Below are 22,506 nucleotides of genomic sequence, written 5' to 3' on the forward strand. Positions count from 1 at the left end.
GGGTCTGACACCCCACATCAGGCTGCTGTGCCTTACCCCACCCACATGCAGGTGCCTACCTTGCTTGGATGTAAAACTTATTTATGCAGATGGGAAGAAGGAAAGAGGGAGGGAGGGAGAGAGGAAGGAAGGAAGGAAGGAAGGAAGGAAGGAAGGAAGGAAGGAAGGAAGGAAGGAAGGAAGGAAAAGCAGGAAGAGAGGGGAGGGAGGGATGGAGGGAGGGAGGAAGGGGGAGGGAGGGAAGGATGAAGAAAAGAAGGATGGAAGGAAAGAAGGAAGAAAGGAGGGAAGGAGGGAGGGAGGAAGGCAGGAAAGAAAGAGGGAGGGAGAGAGGTTGGGAAGGAAAGGAAGAAAATTTTTGAAGAAAAGGAAGTTAAAAAGCTTTTTCCTATATTTTTACTGAGTGTGTAGCACATAATTTCATGCTAAATTTTGGCTGTTTCAATTTATTGCCCTTTGGAAGCAAAGTAATCTCTTACAGTGTAAAATACCATATGTCAAATGAACTTGAGCTTTTCCTAGTTCAAACAGGTGAATACAATACTGAGCTCTGATATTAACATATATTTTGAAATATTACATTTATGTATAATATGTCTGTTGTACTTTTTTAAAAATCACATTACACTTTCAGTGTTCAGATTCTATAGGAATGACTAAATTTTATAAGCATTAAAGGGCTCTCACAAAAAGAATCATATCTATAAATATTGATATTTAAATGTATGTTTCCTATCTAAGTCTTGGTGTCTAACACATTTTTGCATCTTCATAACAAATCTAATTGAATATACCTTTTTCTGAAATATATTTTAGCCTGTATTTGCCACATTTTTTAATATTAGCAGAATTATAGTGTTCAAAAATATTTCCAATAACATTCTAACTCTTAGTTTGAAGGCACATTTTCTATTTTTAAATTATGATTAGAGAGAAACCCACTTATTTCATCTTTATTAGAAAAATAGGTATCAGATATTTTTTTTCGCTAATCATTTATTTCATTTTTTATTAAATGTATTTGGGTGATATTGGTTAGTAAAATTACATAGGTTTCAAGTGTACATTTCTATAATACATCATCTATATATTGCATTATATGTTCACCACCCAGAGTCAGTTCTTCTTCCTTCACCATATATTTGATCACCTTTTCCCTCTTCTCCCATCCCTCTCCCCCCTCAGTGGTCCCCTTTGGTAACCACTAAACTGTTTTGTGTGTCTATGAGTTTTTGTTTGTTTGTTTGTCTTGTTTATTTGTTGCTTTCAGTTTTCTATCCCACATATGAGTGAAATCATATGGTTCTCGACTTTTTCTTCTGACTTACTCAAACATAGTTTTCAATGGAAAGTACCACAGTAAGTAATGCAAATTATCAATGTACACAGGCATTAAATTTTCCCAGATAATTTACTGTTTAAAGAGAGACTGTTTAAATCTTACCAATATAATGTTCTATTTTTCCATATTTTTTTCTAGAATTATAAACTTAAAAACTACTAAATTAAATTTTGGTTGTTTATCAAGTTTTACTTAAATAAATAGAAAACTGCATCATTTATATAGAAATGTAATATATCATAGTGAATCGGTATTAATATAATGTTATATATATGCATATATTGATTATGTAACTAATCATTATTTATAAAAAATTCATACTAATAAAACATTTGATTAATTTTCTAAGGCTCAGAATTAATATGAATAGTGAATGCTTATCATCAGTACAAATAATACTTCAAGTTATTATCAATGATTTTGATGTGACTTACATTTTATATTCCTAGAATTTAATTTGCTTGTATAATGATTTATTTATATGCCTTCTTCCCATGATTTTAATTGAGATTAATTTTCTAATGACTTCATGGTAGACAATAAATATTAGTTTATTTCCTCTTTCCTTCATCTTTTCCTCTCTTCTTTCCCTCCTGTCTTAACTATCTCTCATCTTAATTTCTGGCTTTCTTCCCTAAAACCCTTTAAAACAATCCCTTTTCTCCCGTCTACCCCAGTGTAGTAAATTGGACAGTAAGAGGTTTCCAGATACATAATAATTTGAGTATTTTCAGCTTTGTAAACCTTTTAATTTCTCTTTTGGCCTTTACAACTAATGACATTTGTTTTCCAAATGCATTTTCATAGCAGTGAAAAATATATTTTATAACTTAATATAAAATTATAGTTATACATAAGAACTCTACTTAGAAAGTGTTTTGGAAATAGTTTCATAAAGCTATCAATTCTATTAAAACATAACATTTCAATGATTTTCTAATATTTGTCTACCTAGACTTAGAAAACAATAAATCACATTTTTTGCATCATCTAGGCCAGGGGTGTCCAAACTTTTTTCAACGTTTTTCACCAAGAGCCATATGTGGTAAAATATACAATCAGCCGGGCCACTCAGTTGAGGTAAAATACGTATTGCCTCACCTGGTTAATTTAAGTAAACTAAATATATTTTTGGAATTTGCTGCGGGCCAATTAAAAATGGATTGAGAGCCGCAGTTGGCCCGTGGGCCGCAGTTTGGACACCCTTGATCTAGGCTATAGAAAGTATAAAACGTCCTTTTCTAAATTTCTAATGAGTCTTATAAAACATAATGGCAAATTCTATAAATATTTTTGTGTGTGTGTATATATGTATTATATATACATATATAACACAAATATAGCTGGATTTGTAGTTAAAATGAATTTTACACTACATGCTATTTCTATTAATATATCTTTAAGTTTCAGAGAACTAACTAGAATGTTTTTATATATGCAGAATGAAACATTTTTTGAAAAGTGACATAACACTACATTTTCTAGTTTCCTTAAAACTAAGCTTATTATTTCATAATCAACTTTCGAATTTTAAGTGTATTTAGTTTAGTTTTCTTTTTCTCTCAAGGCATTTTTATTTTCAATTTTGACAGTATTCTTATTATACTTGAAATTTGATTTCTTAAGACATAGGTTGCCAAATCTTTCATAGGTGGGAGATTTAGAATCAGAGTTTAAAATCAATTTTGATTAGTAAATACATTCTAAATACTCACTATATGTCAGATACAACTGTTCCAAAATTTTAAGCATACTAATTTTTTAGACTAATAACCTGAATCATGATTTACTGAAATGTAAAAGCTATTTGCTTACACAAATATTGCATGAAATTTCAGACACGATTGTGCTATACTCACCAGCCAAAGCAAGTATATATTCTTGAAATCTTGTCCCTATGCGGTTAGTGGCTGTGCAATTATATCGTCCAAAGTCATTGTCAGATGTAGGTGCAATCTAAAATAATTATAACAATAAAAGTTTACAATTTTAAAACAACATCACTCAAGTTTTAAAATGGACTCTAGTATGACTACCATCTTCACACATGCTTACTAATTAACAAGTCCTTGACATAACCTTCGTTCTTATATGAAGTAAACATTACTAAGTAATATAAAGTCCTTTAAGATGTAATCCATAGAATTATACTATCCAAAGTACTAGGTGAATATAGTCTATTTATTATTTATGAAGGAGATAAATGCCATCATTTTGTTACTTCTAATGAATAGAAAAACCATTAGATATTAATATATGTACATTTCAGAAAGTAGTATATAGTTTGAAAGATATGTATTCTGCAATCCCTGCAGATGTGAACTTGAAAAAAGGAAATTTACCAAAAGCATTTTTAACTCTTTGTTTACCTCTAAGATCAGGCAAATTTAGAGTTCAAGAAATCCTCAAAATGTCAGATCTCTTCCTAATATGATATTATTTAACATAAAATATTAACAAAGGATGAAGACTCATTCCACAAAAAAAAAAAAAAAAAAAAAAATCTTTCCAGGAAGGTGTTTTCCATGAAAAAACACTGGCCTTGTGGATGATTCCCTGCAGACAGGCCCATTATCTTGACATCTAGTAACTGTATCTTGCCTCTGTTTCTGTTCATTTTCTGTCACTCTTTTTCAGTTTTTGTAGAACATAGCCAACCTCAATCTTTATACATTTGAAATCCATAATTAAGTTAACCTTCCGGGATTCTGTGGCTGAATGTTGGCACCTATCCTGCAATTCTAATACACCAAAATTCTGAAGAACCAATTCAGAAAAGAGATTTTGATGACAGTAGTAGATAAGATTTTCAATCCCAATAACTATCATTAAGAGAGAATATGCTTACAAGTTGCTGTTAATTTCAACTCCATCCCAAAAGGGGGAAATTATTTTGTGGTAATGGGGGGGGCTATTAACTAAAAGCGCAATTTTGAGGTCCATTGAAGATGTTAATTCTGAAAGATTCCAAAATAAAGCTGTGCCATTCATTCTCTAGTCAGCTGCCCATTTACAAATAGATCATAGATTTAAGGATTAGAAGTTTTAACAGCTCTTAAAAAAGTACTCCAAACTGATTAGTCATTTTTCTTACATTTAGCTTTTAATAAACCAGGGTAATTTAACTCTAAAATAATTTTCCTGGTGAGAAAGAATATTTTCAAAATTTGTCAAAATGCAGGCATATCAGAAAGCTATTTGCATATCCCATTGGGGAAAATATGTTCTGAAAGAATACAATGCAGAGACAGAATGGACATGATAAAGAACTGGCACCATTACATAGCTCATTAAGATTAATAAAGCAATTTAAATAAATCCATTTTCATTGGAACACTTTTTAAAAGGCTTAATTCCTTTTTTCCCACTTCCTTAGAGTTCAGCTATCAAAGAAAAACCTGTACAATTCAGTCTGAAATAAATAATTCCTTTATCATGTTGGATGATGGACAAATACAAAAAATATCAGTAATAGCACAGATTGTTTTTTTGGACATAGATCTAGACATAACTTGCCCAAATTATGTGCCTTACGGCATATTTGGTGTATTCTAGGAAAGCAATATAAAAGTAAAGACCAACAGTGGCTTTATACCCAATCCCAGCACAATGGAAAAAAATAGATATTACAAGATAATGAACAACTAAGTTATAAAGTATAAATTTAAAGTACTAAAATGTGCAAATTATGCTGATATTTATCATGGAAGTAGTAGGAACATCTATTTATGTATGATACACTTCACATTTTAATATGTAGTTAAAATAATTGAGATATTGGGATTTGGCAGAATATAATATCGTGTTTCCCTGAAAATAAGACCTAGTTGGACCATCAGCTCTAATGCGTCTTTTGGAGCAAAAATTAATATAAGACCCAGTGTCATATTATTTTATATTATATTATACCCAGTATTATTATATAAGACCTGATTATATTATATATTATATTATATTATATTATATTATATTATATTATATAAGACCTGGTCTTACATTACATTAAAATAAGACCGGGTCTTATACTAATTTTTGCTCCAAAAGATGCATTACAGCTGATGGTCCGGCTAGGTCTTATTTTGGGGGAAACACGGTAGATCAATGAATATAGTTTTAATCACCAAACTATAAGCTGAGAGTATAATGTTTATGAAAAATCTTGGTAGTCCTTTTCCTAAACCTTCAAAAACTTGATTTTCACTTTCTATGTATTCTTTGATGAGAAAATCTTTTAAAGAGTATCATTATTTAGGACAAGGAACAATATGGATGATTCAAAGCAGAATATTATCCCAATCAACCTATTAGAAACATCCTGCATCAGTTTTTACCCGTATATTGAAAAGTTGTCTTATCATCTCAGGGGAGTTCTTAGGAATATTATTTAAAACAAACAAACAAACAAAAAACAGTTTTGTGAGCTTTACAACAGATGCATTTATTGGCATTAACCCAAAGGATTTATAGATTTTGATATATTTAAAATTCACAAATTTAGAAGTTCAAATATATATTTAATCAAAGAAAAGAAACCTTTACAAATCAAATCGAGAAATTCATTATTGACCAATTTGTTACTAATTGTAAACTTGATTTTTTCTATATTTTACATTCTTAAGAATTAATAATTATGTGACTATTATAATTACTAAACACAAAGTAATATTATTGTGCTATCTCAAGCAACTATGTATACTATTAATTAAAAATTAATCCTGCTTATTTTTTTTCTTTTTGCTGTTGTTATTGTTATTTTGTTTTGTCTTTAAGTTGTGTTAAGTATGTTTATTATTTTAGAATTTAAATTTAAAATTTTAAAAATATTATACACATAAAAAGTGTATGCTCACAGTCAATGCTTTAACCAATAGATTTCCTGGCTATGTGTAAAGTAAAGACAAATTGCTTAGTTGTCACTTTGGGATGGGGAGGAATACCATTTAGGCAGAAGACTGAGTAACATTGGAGACTTCTATAAATACTTAAATGTCAGATTTACAAAATGTCACTTGACATTGACTATGGGGAATGATGAGCTACCCCACTAACTGAAAAGTGGTATGAGTAACATTGGAGACTTCTATAAATACTTAAATGTCAGATTTACAAAATGTCACTTGACATTGACTATGGGGAATGATGAGCTACCCCACTAACTGAAAAGTGGTAAGATAAAGTAAAGCAGAGATTACAGATTAGTCTGTCCTTTAAACGTGAACTTGTATCCACCTGTCATGGACTGAGTTGTGTCCGCCTCCACAAGAGTCATACGTTGAATCCCTGACCATCTAACCTGCTTGTATTTGGAGACATTCTTTAAGGAGGTAACCAAGGTTAACTGATGTCATAGAGTGGGGCCTGACACTCTTGTAATAAGAGACACAGAAGATAGTCCATAGGAACACACAGTGAGTGGGCACAATCTGCAAACCAAGCAGAGAGGTTTCACCAGAAGCCAATCCGTCTGGCACCTTGATCTTGGAGTTCTAGCCTCCAGATGTGTGTGAGGTTAAAAAAAGAAAAAAGTTTTCTGTTGTTTAAGTCACCAAGTTTGGGGTAGTTTTTATGGCAGCTTGAGCACCCTAATATATCACCCAAAACTGCAGTGAAATCCAACTCAGGTTTTAAGTATGGTTAAATACCTAAAATTTAGGTTACATCTGTCCAAATGTCATTGTGATATAGACCTCCACGTCAATTCGGCAATACCTAGTTCTTCTAATACAGTTACAAAGAAACTGATTTAAATTGATTTAGACAAAATGACTTTATTATCAGTCAGTTATCCAAACATTGGGGAAAATAATGGCTAAACTCTTCTATCAACCAAATATTTTACTAAGTCCGATTACCAGAGACGGTAGATAGAAAAGACGGTACAGATGAGAATACCTTTAAGGGAATGCAGTACAGTTACCTGGTGTTATTCTGAAACATGCAATTTAAAAATGTATGTAAATTGACTTAGGGGGGAAATACAGCATTTGTATACCTAAATAACGCTGTTTGAGGAAGCTTCCCAATTGTTCTGACAGCATCATGAAGTGCAAAGGCTGATGATCATTGTCACAAACTTACATATAAACTTTGTCACAGACTTATGTATAAACTTTGGAAATATACACACACCACATAATCTGCAATTAATAAATGAAAGATAATGTATTCAAACAGAATTTAAGTGACAGGCACTTGGCATTACAAAAACAATTATATACCATTTTAACTTAAAAATTAAAATGAAATGAGTCATTCAGCAAGTAAAGCTGCTTTATTTAGGAACTTGAAATATATAGCCAGTGGATAGCATTTACATATGCCAGTCCAAGGAGAAGAAAGGTGTAAACACAGAATGTAGGGCCAGTATCCACACTGAAATTGAAATTTTGGCCTCAAGAGCTGACAAATCACTCATTTGATCTATTTTTTTTCCTGATGTAATTAGTTTTATTTTCTAAAAGTAAATTCATGAAAAATAATGACTTTTGTGATACACCCAGTTTTTCTATGTAAATAGTGAGATGTTATTCATTAAAGAGCCATAATCCAAATGTATACAATTTTCTTTTAAGTAAATAAACATGAAATATATACAATAGGTTTATATTGATTTTGTAATATAATTAGATTATGCATTAATTCATATTTTAATATATTTAAACATATTTTAAAATAGTAGGTAACTGTTAAATAATGTTGATATGTACATGAAGACTTACCTCTAATATCATCTTTCTTCCTGCACTATATGTCTTTAAATTTGTGGTGTTTTTAGCTGGTAACACTAATTTCTCTCTTCTCCAATGGACTGATGCTGGTGGATTCGATTTCACATCACAGCTTATATTGATTGGATTTCCTTCCCAAGAGTAATAAATTGTTTGGTTTGATATGAACTTGGGAGCATCTGTAAAGGAAAATAATATAACATTTATAGACATTTTTAATTAGTATAAACAATAGTATCATTGAATACAAAAGGAACCACAACAATTCTAATATCATATATTTAATTGTTATCGGAACTCATGAAAATATATGCCATTAGACCGTTTCATCAAATAATTTTAATATAAAAACATTCAAAGTTGGCCAATTATTCAAATATGAGACATTAATGCTTAGAGTTAAATTTGCATTTAATAATTAGACAAAAATATCCACCCAGCAAATTCATGGTTATCTACATATGTGGAATCGGTTTCTGAAACTACGCACGCTGCAGTGAGAATTTAAGATAAAACTTATAAAAAATCAGTGTTTTGTATTATTTTGAAATCTTCTTTTAGTTACATAATTTTTTCTAAAAATATTTTGAAGCAGATACAAAATCTAAACTAAAATGGCAATATTACTATTAAATAATTTTTCCTAAAATATCATTTCCTGTTTTTATTAAACCAGAAATGACTTAATTTAGTCAACAATATTAATTTGAAAGTTAATCAGTTGCTATGATGCTCTGTTAATGCTCAGGCCCCTACATCAAACTTCTATAATAATAATTAAGACAAAATAGACAATATATCATGTCATTTAATTGAAATAACCTAATTGTGGAGACATATAGACATAGGTTTTAGTCTTGCTCCACTCTGAAATTTTTATGTAGGCCAAATGTCAGTCAATCATAGTCTTTTTGAGTCTTAGTACCTTAACTGCATAATATTTGAGAGGATTCATTTTTTCATTTTTGCATAAAAACATAATTTTAAGAGGTAGCTAAAATGTTGCAGGTGTTTATACTGATTATTATTGTTACTAATATTTACTATTTAAAACTTAGCATCACTTCATAAATGATCAATCTGAGTTGTCTAACTTAAATGTTTTGTTTTACTTCCCTTAATTACTTAAAAAATTACCTATATCCATTTTTTTAAAAATTAAAGTTATTGGGGTGACAAGTGTTACTAAAGTCACATAGGTTTCAGGTGTACAATGAATGCAGGTGTAATTCATTATCTATATCTCACATTGTGTGTTCAACACCCAGAGTCAGTTCTCCTTCTATCACCATATATTTGATCCCCTTTACCTTTTTCTACCATCCCTCCTCCCCACTTTACCCTCTGATAAGCGGCTACCCATTTTTTCACAACAGATTATATATCAAATATATAAGAATTATTAGATGTAGTGAACAAATGAACAAGTAATCATTTAAAACTTCTTTTTCTACATATTTGACTATGATTTTAATGCCGTTCTCACACATAAGTATGAAATATTTATTGAACACTTTCTATATGATAATAAGTTTATACATTTTATTCTATTTGGTCTTTTAATAACCTTGTAAGGAAGGTGTTATCCTGTTTTATGCAATAAGGGATATGGAACAAGAGCTGTCATGCTTACTCTAGTACTAGGTTTTAGGTCTGGAATGTGAGTGTAGGGTGATTTTAACCAGGGTCCATTCTATTGCCATTCCACCTAGAAACAAAATTATAATTTTCAGTGCTAGCAACATTTTGGTGATGTGGACCCTATCATACATTAACGAGGGGAATATAATTGAAACAATTCCTCAGGAGGATAAAGAGCCATAAAAAGCTTTAAAATTTCAATTCCGAAAGTCAGTCCTAGGTATCCCTCCAAAGAGAATAAGTTGAAATATTATGAAATATTTATATATAGGACTTTAAATGCATTGTTATTTTAATAACAAAAGCTGAAACAAACTTAATGTCCAGAAAAGAGGATTGGCTAAATCAATAGTGATGCATCTTGGCACTTAGGTGGGCTAAATATTCCACAGATATATCTGCCTATGGTTTTCCCTCAGCGTGCAATGCGCCTGCCCTTGTCTTCACCTGGCTGCTTTCAAAGCAGAGCTCCGTGCTTTCCAAACGCAGTCTTTCCACAGCTGTCACTTGCGGGTGATGTTCCTACTTTGTGCTCCCACACATTCTATGTTCTTTCTTAGCATAGTTATAGGAATTGGAAGTATCTATTTGATTGTTTCTCCACCCAAACCATCTGAATCTTATGGATTAAGCTGTGTCATAATCACAATTATATTCCTGATGGCTTACACAGTGTAAGATGCTTATTTGGTTCTCAAAAACTACAATGAATTTACTGGAAATTAAATAGGGAATTAACTTTCAATTAAACAGTTCAGTCAAACTGAACAGAAGATATTTTCAAGGAGAAAAGAAAAAACAAACAAGCACAGAACTCTTTCAAGGCATTGAAAAGTCTGAGTGTCTGACTAATTAGGGGGAGAGCTGTAAGAGAAGCCAAACTTCCTGATGTTCAGAGTACATAGCTAATCTTATATCTATATTTATCTCTAGCTACAAAATGTTTTTTTAATGTTTAATATACATGAAATATAATCTCTTTAGCATGGTAATATTTTAGGGAGAGGCTTATGAATAATTTATTTGCATATAATCAAATATGAAAATCATGCATGCTAATAGAACTATTAACAGCTGACTCACAGTCTACTCTACACAATATGGCATCTGTGTGTATGTGTATTGTATTACTATAATTTACCCATAAATTTAGGACAATATTTTTTTTTAATAAAAGCAAGCAATTGCCACTAATTGTTTGCCAGATAATCTCAGTGGGAATTTAATTCAAAATTACTGATGTTGAGTGCCGATGTGCTACAGGCTATACATGCTATACTGAAAGCCACATTGAGAAATGTATTTCTGGCGTGAGGCAAAGAAATACTGGTAACTCCCATGTACAATAAAACAGAAACTAGATTCCTGTACCTTACATGTTTTACAAATATCAAAACAGTATCAACACAGCAATATTTACTGCCACAAGGCTGGCATGTCATGACATCGAACAATTGGTGTTGAGCCACCATTTAAAGAAGGATGTGTACTCAGAGAAAGGCAACATGTGATGACTTCAGACTAAAAAATAATGCAGCCATACTTCATATCGATGAATCAAAAATGTTCACAAAATTAGGCTTTTCTAGAAATGTAGACCTTTCACATCATGAAAGGCTTCAAATGTTGTGCAGAGGAAACAACTTTGTCAGCTTTCTTTTTCTTTTTTTTTAGCAGGGTTGAAGGAAGAAAAAAATATGGCATAAGCAGAACTGTGGAAAGAGCACTATATATATATATATATATATATATATATATATATATATATATATTACCTAATATATCTAATATACATTATCTAATATATCTATATCTAGCTATACCTATCTATTTATAGATAGATAGATCGATGGATAGAGATATATATATGAACCAAAAATATAGTGTATATAGAAACCAACAATATAGGCATGGGCAAATTTTCACCTTGACGTTGCTTTCTTTGCCTAGGTGTGTGCCTTTATTTTATGCATGTGGTAAATTAATTAACAGACTATAAAGCTAAGGAAACATCTAAGGCATTCTATGCCCCCTAAATTCAATTAAAGTATAAATTACAGTGAACAGAAGTAACTATTAGAAGAACATATTTTTATCTGAGTAGAGAAGAAAAATCAGAGAAACCTGAGTTGTGACAAGATAGAAATACATAATCCATACAATGGGAAGGTAGAGATATCCTTCAGAAAGTGGTAACAATGAGAAGCAAGGAAAGTGGAAAAAGACACCCTCTTGACAAAACTTCAGTCAGAGTTCTATAAGGCTTTTTTTGACTACACACTGTCCTTGGTCTGCCTTTAGTAAAGAATCCTACCTAAGTCAGTTTAGTGAGAGTCCTTCCATTCTTGATATCTGATTACTGTTGGTAACTGATCAAGTCCCTTTTCACCCACCCTTAATATCCATATCCGTGGCCTGTTTTTCGCAAGAATCTATTAGGCCAGTTTAGCAAGAATCACACTGTCCTTGAAATTAAATCAAGTTCCTCTTAGAAATTTTCTTTTTCTTTCTTTTTTCCTTTGTTTATTGGGGTGATAATTATTAGTAAAGTTACATAGATTTCAAGCATACAATTCTGTATTACATCATCTATATATCACATTGTGTGCTCACCACCCAGAGTCAGTTCTCCTTCCATCACCATGTATTTGATCCCTTTTACCCTCATCCACCACACGCCTCCGCCCTTCCCTCTGGTAACCACTAAACTATTGTCTGCGTCTATGCGTTTTTGTTTCTTTGTATTGTTCCTTTGTTTCTTTCTGTTTTATATTCCATATGTCAGTGAAATCATGTGGTTCTTGACTTTTTCTGTCTGACTTATTTTGCTTAGCATAACAATCTCAAGATCCATCCATGTTGTTGCAAATGGCACTATTTCATCTTTTCTTATGGCAACATAGTGTTCCTTTGTGTATATATACCATATCTTTTGTATCCAATCATCTACTGAAGGACACTTTGGTTGTTTCCATGTCTTGGCCACCAGAAATTTTCCATCCACTGTCTCTTGTCACTCTGCTCAATCCCCACTTTTCCTTGCATGTTGAGTTGAGTTTGATCTTTCTCTCCTATGGCAACAGCCTTGACACATATTGCAATAGACTGGAATAAAGTCTTTGTTTCCTTTTTAAACAGGTGTCTGAATAATTTCTCTCTGACAAAAGAAAGGGTATACTCAAAAAAGGTAATTAAAAGGAAAACTTGATTGTGTTTACCCTTTAAGAGGGAATGAGAAAGGCAGATCTGAAGCAAATATGGCAGCTACTATAAAACTATTGGATTATTTTTTGTAATACGTATATGTGAAGTGTTAGAGTTAGAATTACTTTTTTTTTTTTTCATCAATCACACAAGAATTTTACTCAACCAGACTTTCAGATGGGGAAGAATGGGAGACTTATATCTACTAGTAAATTCACCAAGTTCTCATTGCATGAAGAAGCGATCTTTGTATTTTCAGCATTTACCTATTAACAAAGTTAAACTTGCGACATTTTTGTGCACATAGTCACTTTAAGTTCTGCAGAACTGGACAGATCTCATAGCATCTAACATCTGGAAAGAAACATGGGAGTCATCTACAAATCTTCATTCTACATACAAGAAACGTCATCTGGGACATTTGGGAAGGTGGTGGCAGAGCCAAGATCACCATTATTTGGCTCTTTATATTCATCCCACGAAACCTCACTGCTATGCCAGTTATTCTATTAACAACTGTAAGAATGTTCTCAGAGAGTTGTTCCTATAGGTCATTAACAGTGTTATTCCACATAGGAATTAATGTTTGAAGTGATTATACCAAGTAATCAAGGAAGTACTTTATTATGTCCTGTATACTGTATTTAAGCAATAAAGGAAATATGTGATAGAGTTTAGAAGAATTTTGGTGAAAAGGAGTGCACATTGCATTCTCACTTTTTTCAAAGTGATGCCAATGAAATGAAATAAATAGAATCATGATCACCTTCTCTATTCCTATGCTGATGTATGAGTAGTAGCTAAGATGTAAGAAAAATATATGTATATTCTAGGGCAGGCTGGTCATTTTCCACCATAAGGATTTTATGGCTAGAGCCATGTTTAGTAACACATCTTTGAATAAATAGTGCTTAGATAAAAACTCAGAAAAATTAATTTTACATAGGAGAAAATATCTAAAATTGGAGGGGGAGAAAGAGGTAGAAGAAGAGGGAGAGGGAGGGTGAGAAGGAAAAGGAGAAAGAGGGAGGAAATCAAGAACAAGGATAAGAACACAATAAAGCATATGTGTGTGTGTGTGTGTGTGTGTGTGTACACACACACACACACATAAATGGAGGGGACTATGACATTTACCATATATAAAGAGGTATTGAGCCATTTAAAAGGTGACATTTGCTTTTGGTTAAAATTATATAAACCCCTTGGGGTAATGCTAATTATTTCATGTTTATAAGTGCCTCTGGTTAGTATATATACTCGTATATAATGAAGATGGTTCCTCTGTAATAAATATCATTTAAATAAGTTAATATCCCTACAACTGCAGAATGTTTGAGAAAAAATAAGAGTTTGTTGGAGGTGAAAATATTGGGAAGCAGATTATCTCTAGGCCACCATGTCTTCTACTTAATGATTATATGATTATTAATAAAAATACATATAAAACTGTATAGACTGGAAAAGGGTGAAAATGTAAAACTGGATGTAAAATGAATAAAGACTTTAAAAATAAAGGAACTATGTTCCCTTAGCTATTATCACAATGGGAAGATCTCAAGAGACAAAAATATTTAGATTTTATTAAATGGCAGCTGGATAGGCAGAAGGCTGAGCTACAGCATTTCAACAGTCTTATATCCATGACCTTGACTGGATCTCTGATATAAAATTGCCAGCACAAGAAAAATAGCAAAGGGTGCCAGGATCTGAACTTGTCTGTTTCTCAAAGTTGGGATCAGGAAAATCATCTTCCAGGCATACCAGGAGACAGAGAAACTTTTAAGAGTGCCTTCGGACTTGGTGCCAATTACTACTATTTTGATAAATATCCTTTTTGTTTTCATTAATTTTAGTTTTATTTATTTTTTATTTTTTCCTTATTGTTTACAGCTGAACTTACAGCTGAACACACAGCCGGCATTCATCACTGCATTTCTATCACTGAACAAGACTTCCTAACTTGATTACTTTTCTTAATACAAGCTTTTGAGTTTCTCCTGCCATTTCCTCTCAGGCTCTCTCTCTCTCTCTCTCTCTCTCTCTCTCTCTCTCTCTCTCTCTCTCTCTCTCTCTCTCTCTCCTGAACACGGTTTATTTGTGGTTGGTACCTGTGAGTAAAGTCTTCCTGCAGTGTGCTGGCCTGGATTCCCTGAATTCTGCCTGCCCATTAGCAGGGTGATACTGGTAACTAAAAACCAAACAGGTTTTAGGAACTGAAACATATCACCTGAATGTCCACAGGTTCATAAGTAATAGAATCAATATTCACATTGACTATATATTATGCATTTTTAGAATCAAATTGAAAAGTGATATTAGTGTAAGATTTACAAACACTGAAAAATCAATTTAAGTCGTTTATAATTATATTGATAGCATAATATATATATATATATATATATATATATATATATATATATATATATATATTGCCCTTGTAAAACAGTATTGAGATTATTGAAATCTGCCTTGCCCACTCTCCAAGTAATTTATATATTACCATGAAATACTGTCCTATCTTGAAGTGATCATACTGTATGGCATAAAATTTTAAATATATATATATTTTAATATTGGATTTTAAGAACCACAAATAACAGCAAAATGATTTTAATGTGTAATACACTGTACTATTTTAAAAGCTTTGGCATTCATTTCCCACCAATAAATCACAATACATGAAAATATCGTTCACTTCTCTCCGTTGTCATTATTACATCCCTGTTCAAGGTCACATACTTTATGCCGTCAACTTTAGAAGCTCTGTCCTTACTGGCTTACTGGCCTCCTGGCCTACCAGTTTCTATTTTAATACAGTGTTACTATCCTGCTTAAATCTTTCTAAAAGATTCTTTTCACATTTCTTAAATCAAAAACTTTCATGATAATTTATAAAGTTCTACATTAGCTGGCCTAGGCCTCTTCTCTGACCCTGTCTCCATTTGGGTTAACTCTGTCCCTTAAACTGCATCCATCCCTAACCCTTTCCTACTTTCAGCCCCTTGCCTAGCTGTCTCATTTATCTAATCACTTTTAGATATGTTTCGTCTTAATGTGGTTGTGTGTGTTTCATTTCCCTAATTGAAACATAAATTCTGAGAATAAGGACAATGTTGCATACCTCACTGTTTCCTACAGCACCTGAATTTATATTTGAAACTCAGTAGATACTCAGTAAATAACAGTAAATTTCATTCATGATGAAAACCCAGGATAAGTATGTATTCTAGTTCTTATCATTCCATTGAACCGTGGAGGAAAAGTATACAGACATATATTTGGCTTTACTAAAATGATAGGACTTTAATCTGGTGTTAATTCTATAGTAATACATTTTCTTTCATAGACTCCTATTGCTTAGTTTGTGAAGAAGCCAGCCCCTTAAATTAACTAAGAATTAACTGCACATAGTTTTATAGTATCTAAAACATCTTGACACTTTTTTTTTTAGTCATTGAATTTTCTAATTTGATTTATGCTGAAGGAAACTACCAAGGGAATAAAAGCTAATATATCCTTTGGCACATTTGGAAGATAACTCAATTAATAATTTCATAGATACAGTTCTACTGTATGTTCACTCATATGCAGAATCAGCTACGGCAATTAACTAGATTCAGTCCATGTGGCATGGGAATTCGAATGGTTACCTGGAATACTAAATTAGATGTGTTTATTGCCAATTGAACCATAGCACTGGATGTGCATTTTCTGCTAAAGTTGAACTCAGTTATGCATAAATCTCAGCATAGTTTATGATCCTAAATTCATAAGCATCATTTCTTTTAAAATCTGCCTATATGTGACTTCTTACCATACACCTAATTTGACTGTTATGAGTGACATAAGTATCACTAATCATAAGACAAGTTTGATCATAAGGCGAATTATTCTTCTTCCTACTGTTATTCTTCTTTTTCTTGTCCTAATATCTCTCTTCCTTAAATCATACATAAAATACTAATAAAAGTAATTTATTACCTGTTGCTATTTTGTCCTCTATGGTTGCTTTATATATTGAATTTTCCATAGAACAGCTACAGTATTTTAAAACTGTATTACCATCATCGGACATAATTTCACATATACATCTAGGAAACAAGGCTTAAGTGAATATTTTTATAAACATTTCCAAGTTGGCAAAAGGAGAACAATTTGTCATAGAGATACAGTAGTGTTAAAAGTTGTCTTATAAACAACAGAAATGCTATTTTGCTCAGAATTTACCAGTAGCATATTGTGTAATTTAGGAAATTTTTGCTTATTGATGTCACAACTTTCAAGTGTGTCATTACTATCAAAGTTGAAAACTATGAAGTAAAATGCAATTTTTTATCCAGTGATTTAATTTGATGTCCAGGTTGTTAATTTTACCAATGAAAAAAATAGCTTCACAAATTTAATTCATTTCTTAAACTTCTCAGGTCCATCACACCTTGATGACTTAAAAATCTAAAGGAAACTAAAATATTTCCACTATTACACCTTAACGTGAGCAGTTGTGCATTCTAGAATGTTGTTTGTTATATGCATAATGGAATATCTATATCACAGCAACAGAAAACAAACAATAAAAACTCTTACTTATTATTGCCTGCATAATAACAATAACAACGTTAGAAATAATAATGACGATGATAGTAGCTAACATGGTACTTATGACCTGTGGTTAAATTTAAGCACAATTACATACATTAGATATTATTATATTTTACCTTTATATTTATCACCTCTTAATTGGAAGGCTGAAATGTAGGGAACTATGTAGCCATTTTCTACTTCCCTTTATGTCTCTTGAGTAAAAATTGGTAACAGATTGTCAATATTTACAACTTTTAAATAACCATGCTATTTAATTGAACTTAGATCCCAATTTCTTTCTGCTTAACTATTTTTAGGTTTATTTTTAATATGCACTCAAGTAGAACATTTTTTTTATTTAAAAAGGTGATAAACTCTCATCAAAATTTAATTACTTTTACTGAATAGAGCAAAATAATTTGAGCCATTCCAGTTATGATTGTAACTGAATCGCGTGTGATACATTTGCTGAGTATTGAATCATAGTAACCCAAAACAAAAAAATGTATAACCTTTTCTGAAAAGAATAGTTTATTGACATGGTTATCCCCTTTTAAGTATAATTTTTATGGGGGGATAAAAACATGTACTCTTTGTTTTTGTTTCCCCAGATTATCATACTGCCTAGCATATTTTAAGTATTAATAAACATGAGTTTGATGAATGAATTTGGCAATAAATATAAAGCAGGTGGTAGTATACTGTTATGTACAATATTTCTCTTACAAATTATTTTGTCATAATATTATTATTATTTTTTTTTAAATCAGAGAAATTAAAGTAAAAGTATATAGAAGAAAGGACACATTGTAAACCAGAGTCTGAATGAAAAACACCTACAATTCTACTTCAGCCACATGAACATATCTGTACAAGTGCTTTTCATTTTGCTTTTCCAAAATAAAGCTCTAGATTTAGGAAGAAATGAAAATCAAGATTTTAGAGTATCTATTACATGCAAAAATATCTTTGTGGTTTTCCAGACAGCTTCTGGAAAATCACTAATATGTTCTTTGTTCTGTTTTTTTTTCATTTCAGAAAAAGAGATGTTAGAAATATTTAGGTTTGTGTCTGATATTATATTATAATGGAAAAGTTTCTATTCGTTCTCGGAAAGAACATTGCATTGTGCAAAACCAAAAATGCTTAAATAAAATTTTCAAACATATATGCATATACTCAAATAAAATTTTTCTCTTAGTTTAGTAGGCTATAATCTAAACACTTTACATATTTAATTCTCATTATTTGATAAAGATATGAAATAAATATCTCAAAAATAATTAAAATAAGGAATCATAATGAGAAATGTAGCTCAGGGCAAAAAAAAGTTTAAATCAATTGTTTCAGCATTGCTGATTTAAAAGTATTGGCAACAAAAATTAATCATATTATGAAGTTTGAGAAAAATCACACAAAAAACAAAAGTATCAAAAATAGGATATCTTTTACAGTTGGGCTGACTACGTTGATATTACCTCTTATAATTTAAGAAGAATTTTTAGAAGGTGCAAGAAAAATCAAAGATTTCCTTAAAAGAAAAAATCACTGAGTTATCTGTACCTAACAAGTTAATATTTGAAATCCTGCTATATATGAAACATTTTGAGATCCTAACAGTGCTAAAAAAATTGTTTAAAGAGGTAAATTGTTTTTATGAAGCCTTTGTCTTCATCACAGAAGCAGAAATAGTTTTTTGTTTTTTTTTTGTCAACTATACTGGAGTAGAGGACATTTAACTCCGAACGACTTTATAAATAGGAAATAAAGGAATCTATGTGGATGAATATGTAAGTCAAATGAGTCACATTGGTTTTAAAATTCAATAGATGCAGAATCAATATTATCTGATTCTTAGGTTCCACTTCTTTAAATCATTGTGATGATATTACATTTATTAGAGGATTTTTTTTCTATCATTGCTCATTTGTAAGTATGACATATTTATTTATACGTGGGTTGAATTATGTTAATTTATGATACTTTGTAAGCTGTCCCATAAGTAGATTCCAGCTTCCTAGATATATTGTTGTATTTGTATGTCCCTTCAGTCTTTTTGCATCATTGAAAAGCACTAATACACTATCTCTAGTGTTATACAAGAAATATTATTAAACAGTAATTATTATGAAAGTTCTTAAAATTGAAGATACAAAAATACCATTTAATTCTTTCTCCTTACCAGAGCTTATTGAAAATTATGTTGGTTTTTATTTTTCAATGTGTGATGATGATACAAGTAAGTCAGAAACAAATTAAAGAAAAACGTAAATATACATATTTTCAAACCTGAATATTATTTTAAAATTCACTCTATGAAATTTTACTCACAGGCATATATGTCTATATGGCTTATGTTATTCAGCAAACATTTGCTTCAAAACTCTCCTGATAGGAGTACATTACCCTGCTGGATTGGCATTAGGCTTAACCACGTAACTCTTTTGGAAGTGACATGAGCAGACATTTGAAATTTGCTCATTGGGCTTGTTCCCTGGTGCTCCTGCCATCACCATGAGATGGCTTCCTTCCTGTAGTTGCCAACTCTCTAGCCTGGTTACAGGTGTTGCTGGATCATAGCATGGAGTTAAATAAACACTGCTGCTTGAATTAGAGCTCCCTATTGAGTCAGCCTGGATCAGCCAATTACAGTTGAACATGAGAATTATTTTTGTATGCCATGAAATTTGGGGGTGTTTATTATGCACAATTATTATATCATTAGCTGATAATGTATCTGCATTGCTTTATTGTTTTCTCCTTTCCCATTTTCACTGTTTCCCGTATTATATGTATTTTGCAACCGTATTTTGTTTTGTTCATTATTGACTTTCCTTGCTAGAATGTAAGGTCCATAAAGTCAAGTGTTACTGCTTGTTTTATTCAATTGTATATACTCAATTCCTGGAAGAGTACTTGGTGAGTAGTATATGCCTAATAAATATTGATGAATAAGAAAATGTAATTAAGATACTAACTTACATCATGGGTTACATACTAACTGAAATCATGGGTTTAGATCCATCTCGTCCTCTTTACAAATGAGGAATTTGAAGCTTGGACAATTTAAATAACTTGACAAATATCCCTGGATTAGATCCAGAAGATTCATTAAAATCTAAAGATAGTTGCAAATATGATGATTTTTAATATTATTTGAGTAAAGCCAAATATATTAAAAAGCTGCTATCTAGTTTAAATCATCACAAACTATGAGCTAGCTTAAGTCAGTGGATAGCTATAAACAATACATAGACAATATTAGGAAAAAAACTGTCCTTGCTTCTGTTCCACTGAGATTAGATAATATGATTCAGAAGATTTAATAATGTATGGGCCACATAGTTCTGGCTGATTGGATTCAAGTTGTTGGACTGGTCTTTTTCAAGCATTAAGTACCTTAACTTTTGGTGGCCATATTGTTCTGGATTAACGTGTAATGTAGTAAATCCAACAAGGTAAATCTACTGGTACCATATGTTAGGGAGGAGGAGGAAGTTGGAGCATCACTGCTAGGACTGAATGTTTGTGCCCTCCCACCCCCAGCCTAATTCATATGTTGCAGCCCTACTTCCCAATGTGCTGATATTAGGAGATGTGGCTTTTGGGAAGTGACTAGGATTATATGAGGTCACAAAGTGGAGCTCTCAGGAATGGGATCAGTGCCCTTAGAAGAGTCAGGAGAGAGCTTTGTTCCTCTGTTCTACTCTCCATCATATGAGGACAGAAGCAGAAGATGGCAGTCTGTAACCCAAAAAGGCTCTCACTGGAACCTGACCGGGCTGACTCCCTGACTTCCAGCATCGAGAACTGTGAGAAATAAAATCCTGTTGTTTGTATGCTACCCAGTCTATAGTACTTTGTTATAGCAGGCAGAACAGACTTAGGGGAAGTAAGGTCAACCATTGGGTCACAGTGTATCTTTCAGGATCTACAAGATGACAAAACTCAGTGAAGTCAGTGAAGGCTTGGTAAGACGTGATCGCAGGCGTGATTTCAGTGGGCAGCCTCACCCCGTGAAATTCTATCCTGGTTCCATCTGTGAGGTGGACTGAATGTTTGAGCCCCACTTCCCCCGATTCATATGTTGAAGCCCCAATCCTCAGTGTGATGATATTTGGAGGTTAGGGTTTGAGAGATCATTAGTCTTAGATGAAATTGTAAGTTTAGAGCCCCCATGATGGAATTAATGCTCTCAAAGAAAGGAAGAAACAAGAGGCTTCTCCCTTTCTGTGTGCATGAACCAAGAAAAGGACATGTGAGGACATAACCAGCAAGACCCTCACCAAGAACCTGACCATGCTGCCACCCTGACCTTGGACTTCTCACCTCCAGAACAGTGAGCAGTAAGTGCCTGTGTTAAGACCCCCAGTCTATGACATTTCATTATTAGCAGCAGGAACTGACACAGTTGATGTGCTAGTGAGAACCTGGATCCCTGGGGCAGAGTCCTCATTCCAGAGAAAGGGAAAAAGCTGTGGTACATTGGAAGTGGGGGTTGATATTTCTGGACAATTAGGTTAAATAGGTGTTAAGAGACAGTGATGAATCCAGTAATTACACAAAATGACCATATTTAAGTGTTGTTTTTTTTCGTGTTTTTTTCTGTCAGTTTTTTTTTTGTTTGTTTTTTTTTATTAGTTTCAGGTGCACAAGACAAAGCAAAACTTAGACGTTTATCATTTACATCCCTCACACTGTGTGAACCCCCCTCCCCCCATCCACCATCCCCCCGTGTTTTATATGTGTTTATTTGTTTTATCCTCTCAAGGAATGGATATTTCCTAATAGTCCTTAAACACTTTTCATCATCATAATTTCTGAAGTTCGTTTTAACAATGATTCCTATGAATCAAAAGATATCTGTCAGATTTAGACAGAAATGTGATAAAACTAGAATAATTGATTGTACCTGTGCACGTGAGGAATGCAATGTTCCCAATTTTCACAGGGGCTCATGTAAAGTTGTGGTTTTAAAAATACAGCTGAACAGTAAGACATATTTCA

The 22,506-nt window shown here is 32.2% G+C and overlaps 1 protein-coding gene across 1 annotated transcript in view; it reads right to left on the reverse strand.

Moving 5' to 3' along the window:
- LOC141566969 (neural cell adhesion molecule 2) overlaps nucleotides 1–22,506 on the reverse strand; it is a 395,623-nt gene that overhangs the window by 37,141 nt on the left and 335,976 nt on the right. The window contains exons 10-11 of the mRNA XM_074326523.1: nucleotides 8,062–8,249; nucleotides 3,202–3,298 (exon numbers count right to left, since the gene is read on the reverse strand). Coding sequence (XP_074182624.1) covers nucleotides 3,202–3,298; nucleotides 8,062–8,249 — 285 coding nt within the window. The remainder of the gene's footprint in view (nucleotides 1–3,201; nucleotides 3,299–8,061; nucleotides 8,250–22,506) is intronic.

Source organism: Rhinolophus sinicus, linkage group LG01 (genome assembly GCF_036562045.2).
Source record: "Rhinolophus sinicus isolate RSC01 linkage group LG01, ASM3656204v1, whole genome shotgun sequence".
NCBI lineage: Eukaryota > Metazoa > Chordata > Mammalia > Chiroptera > Rhinolophidae > Rhinolophus > Rhinolophus sinicus.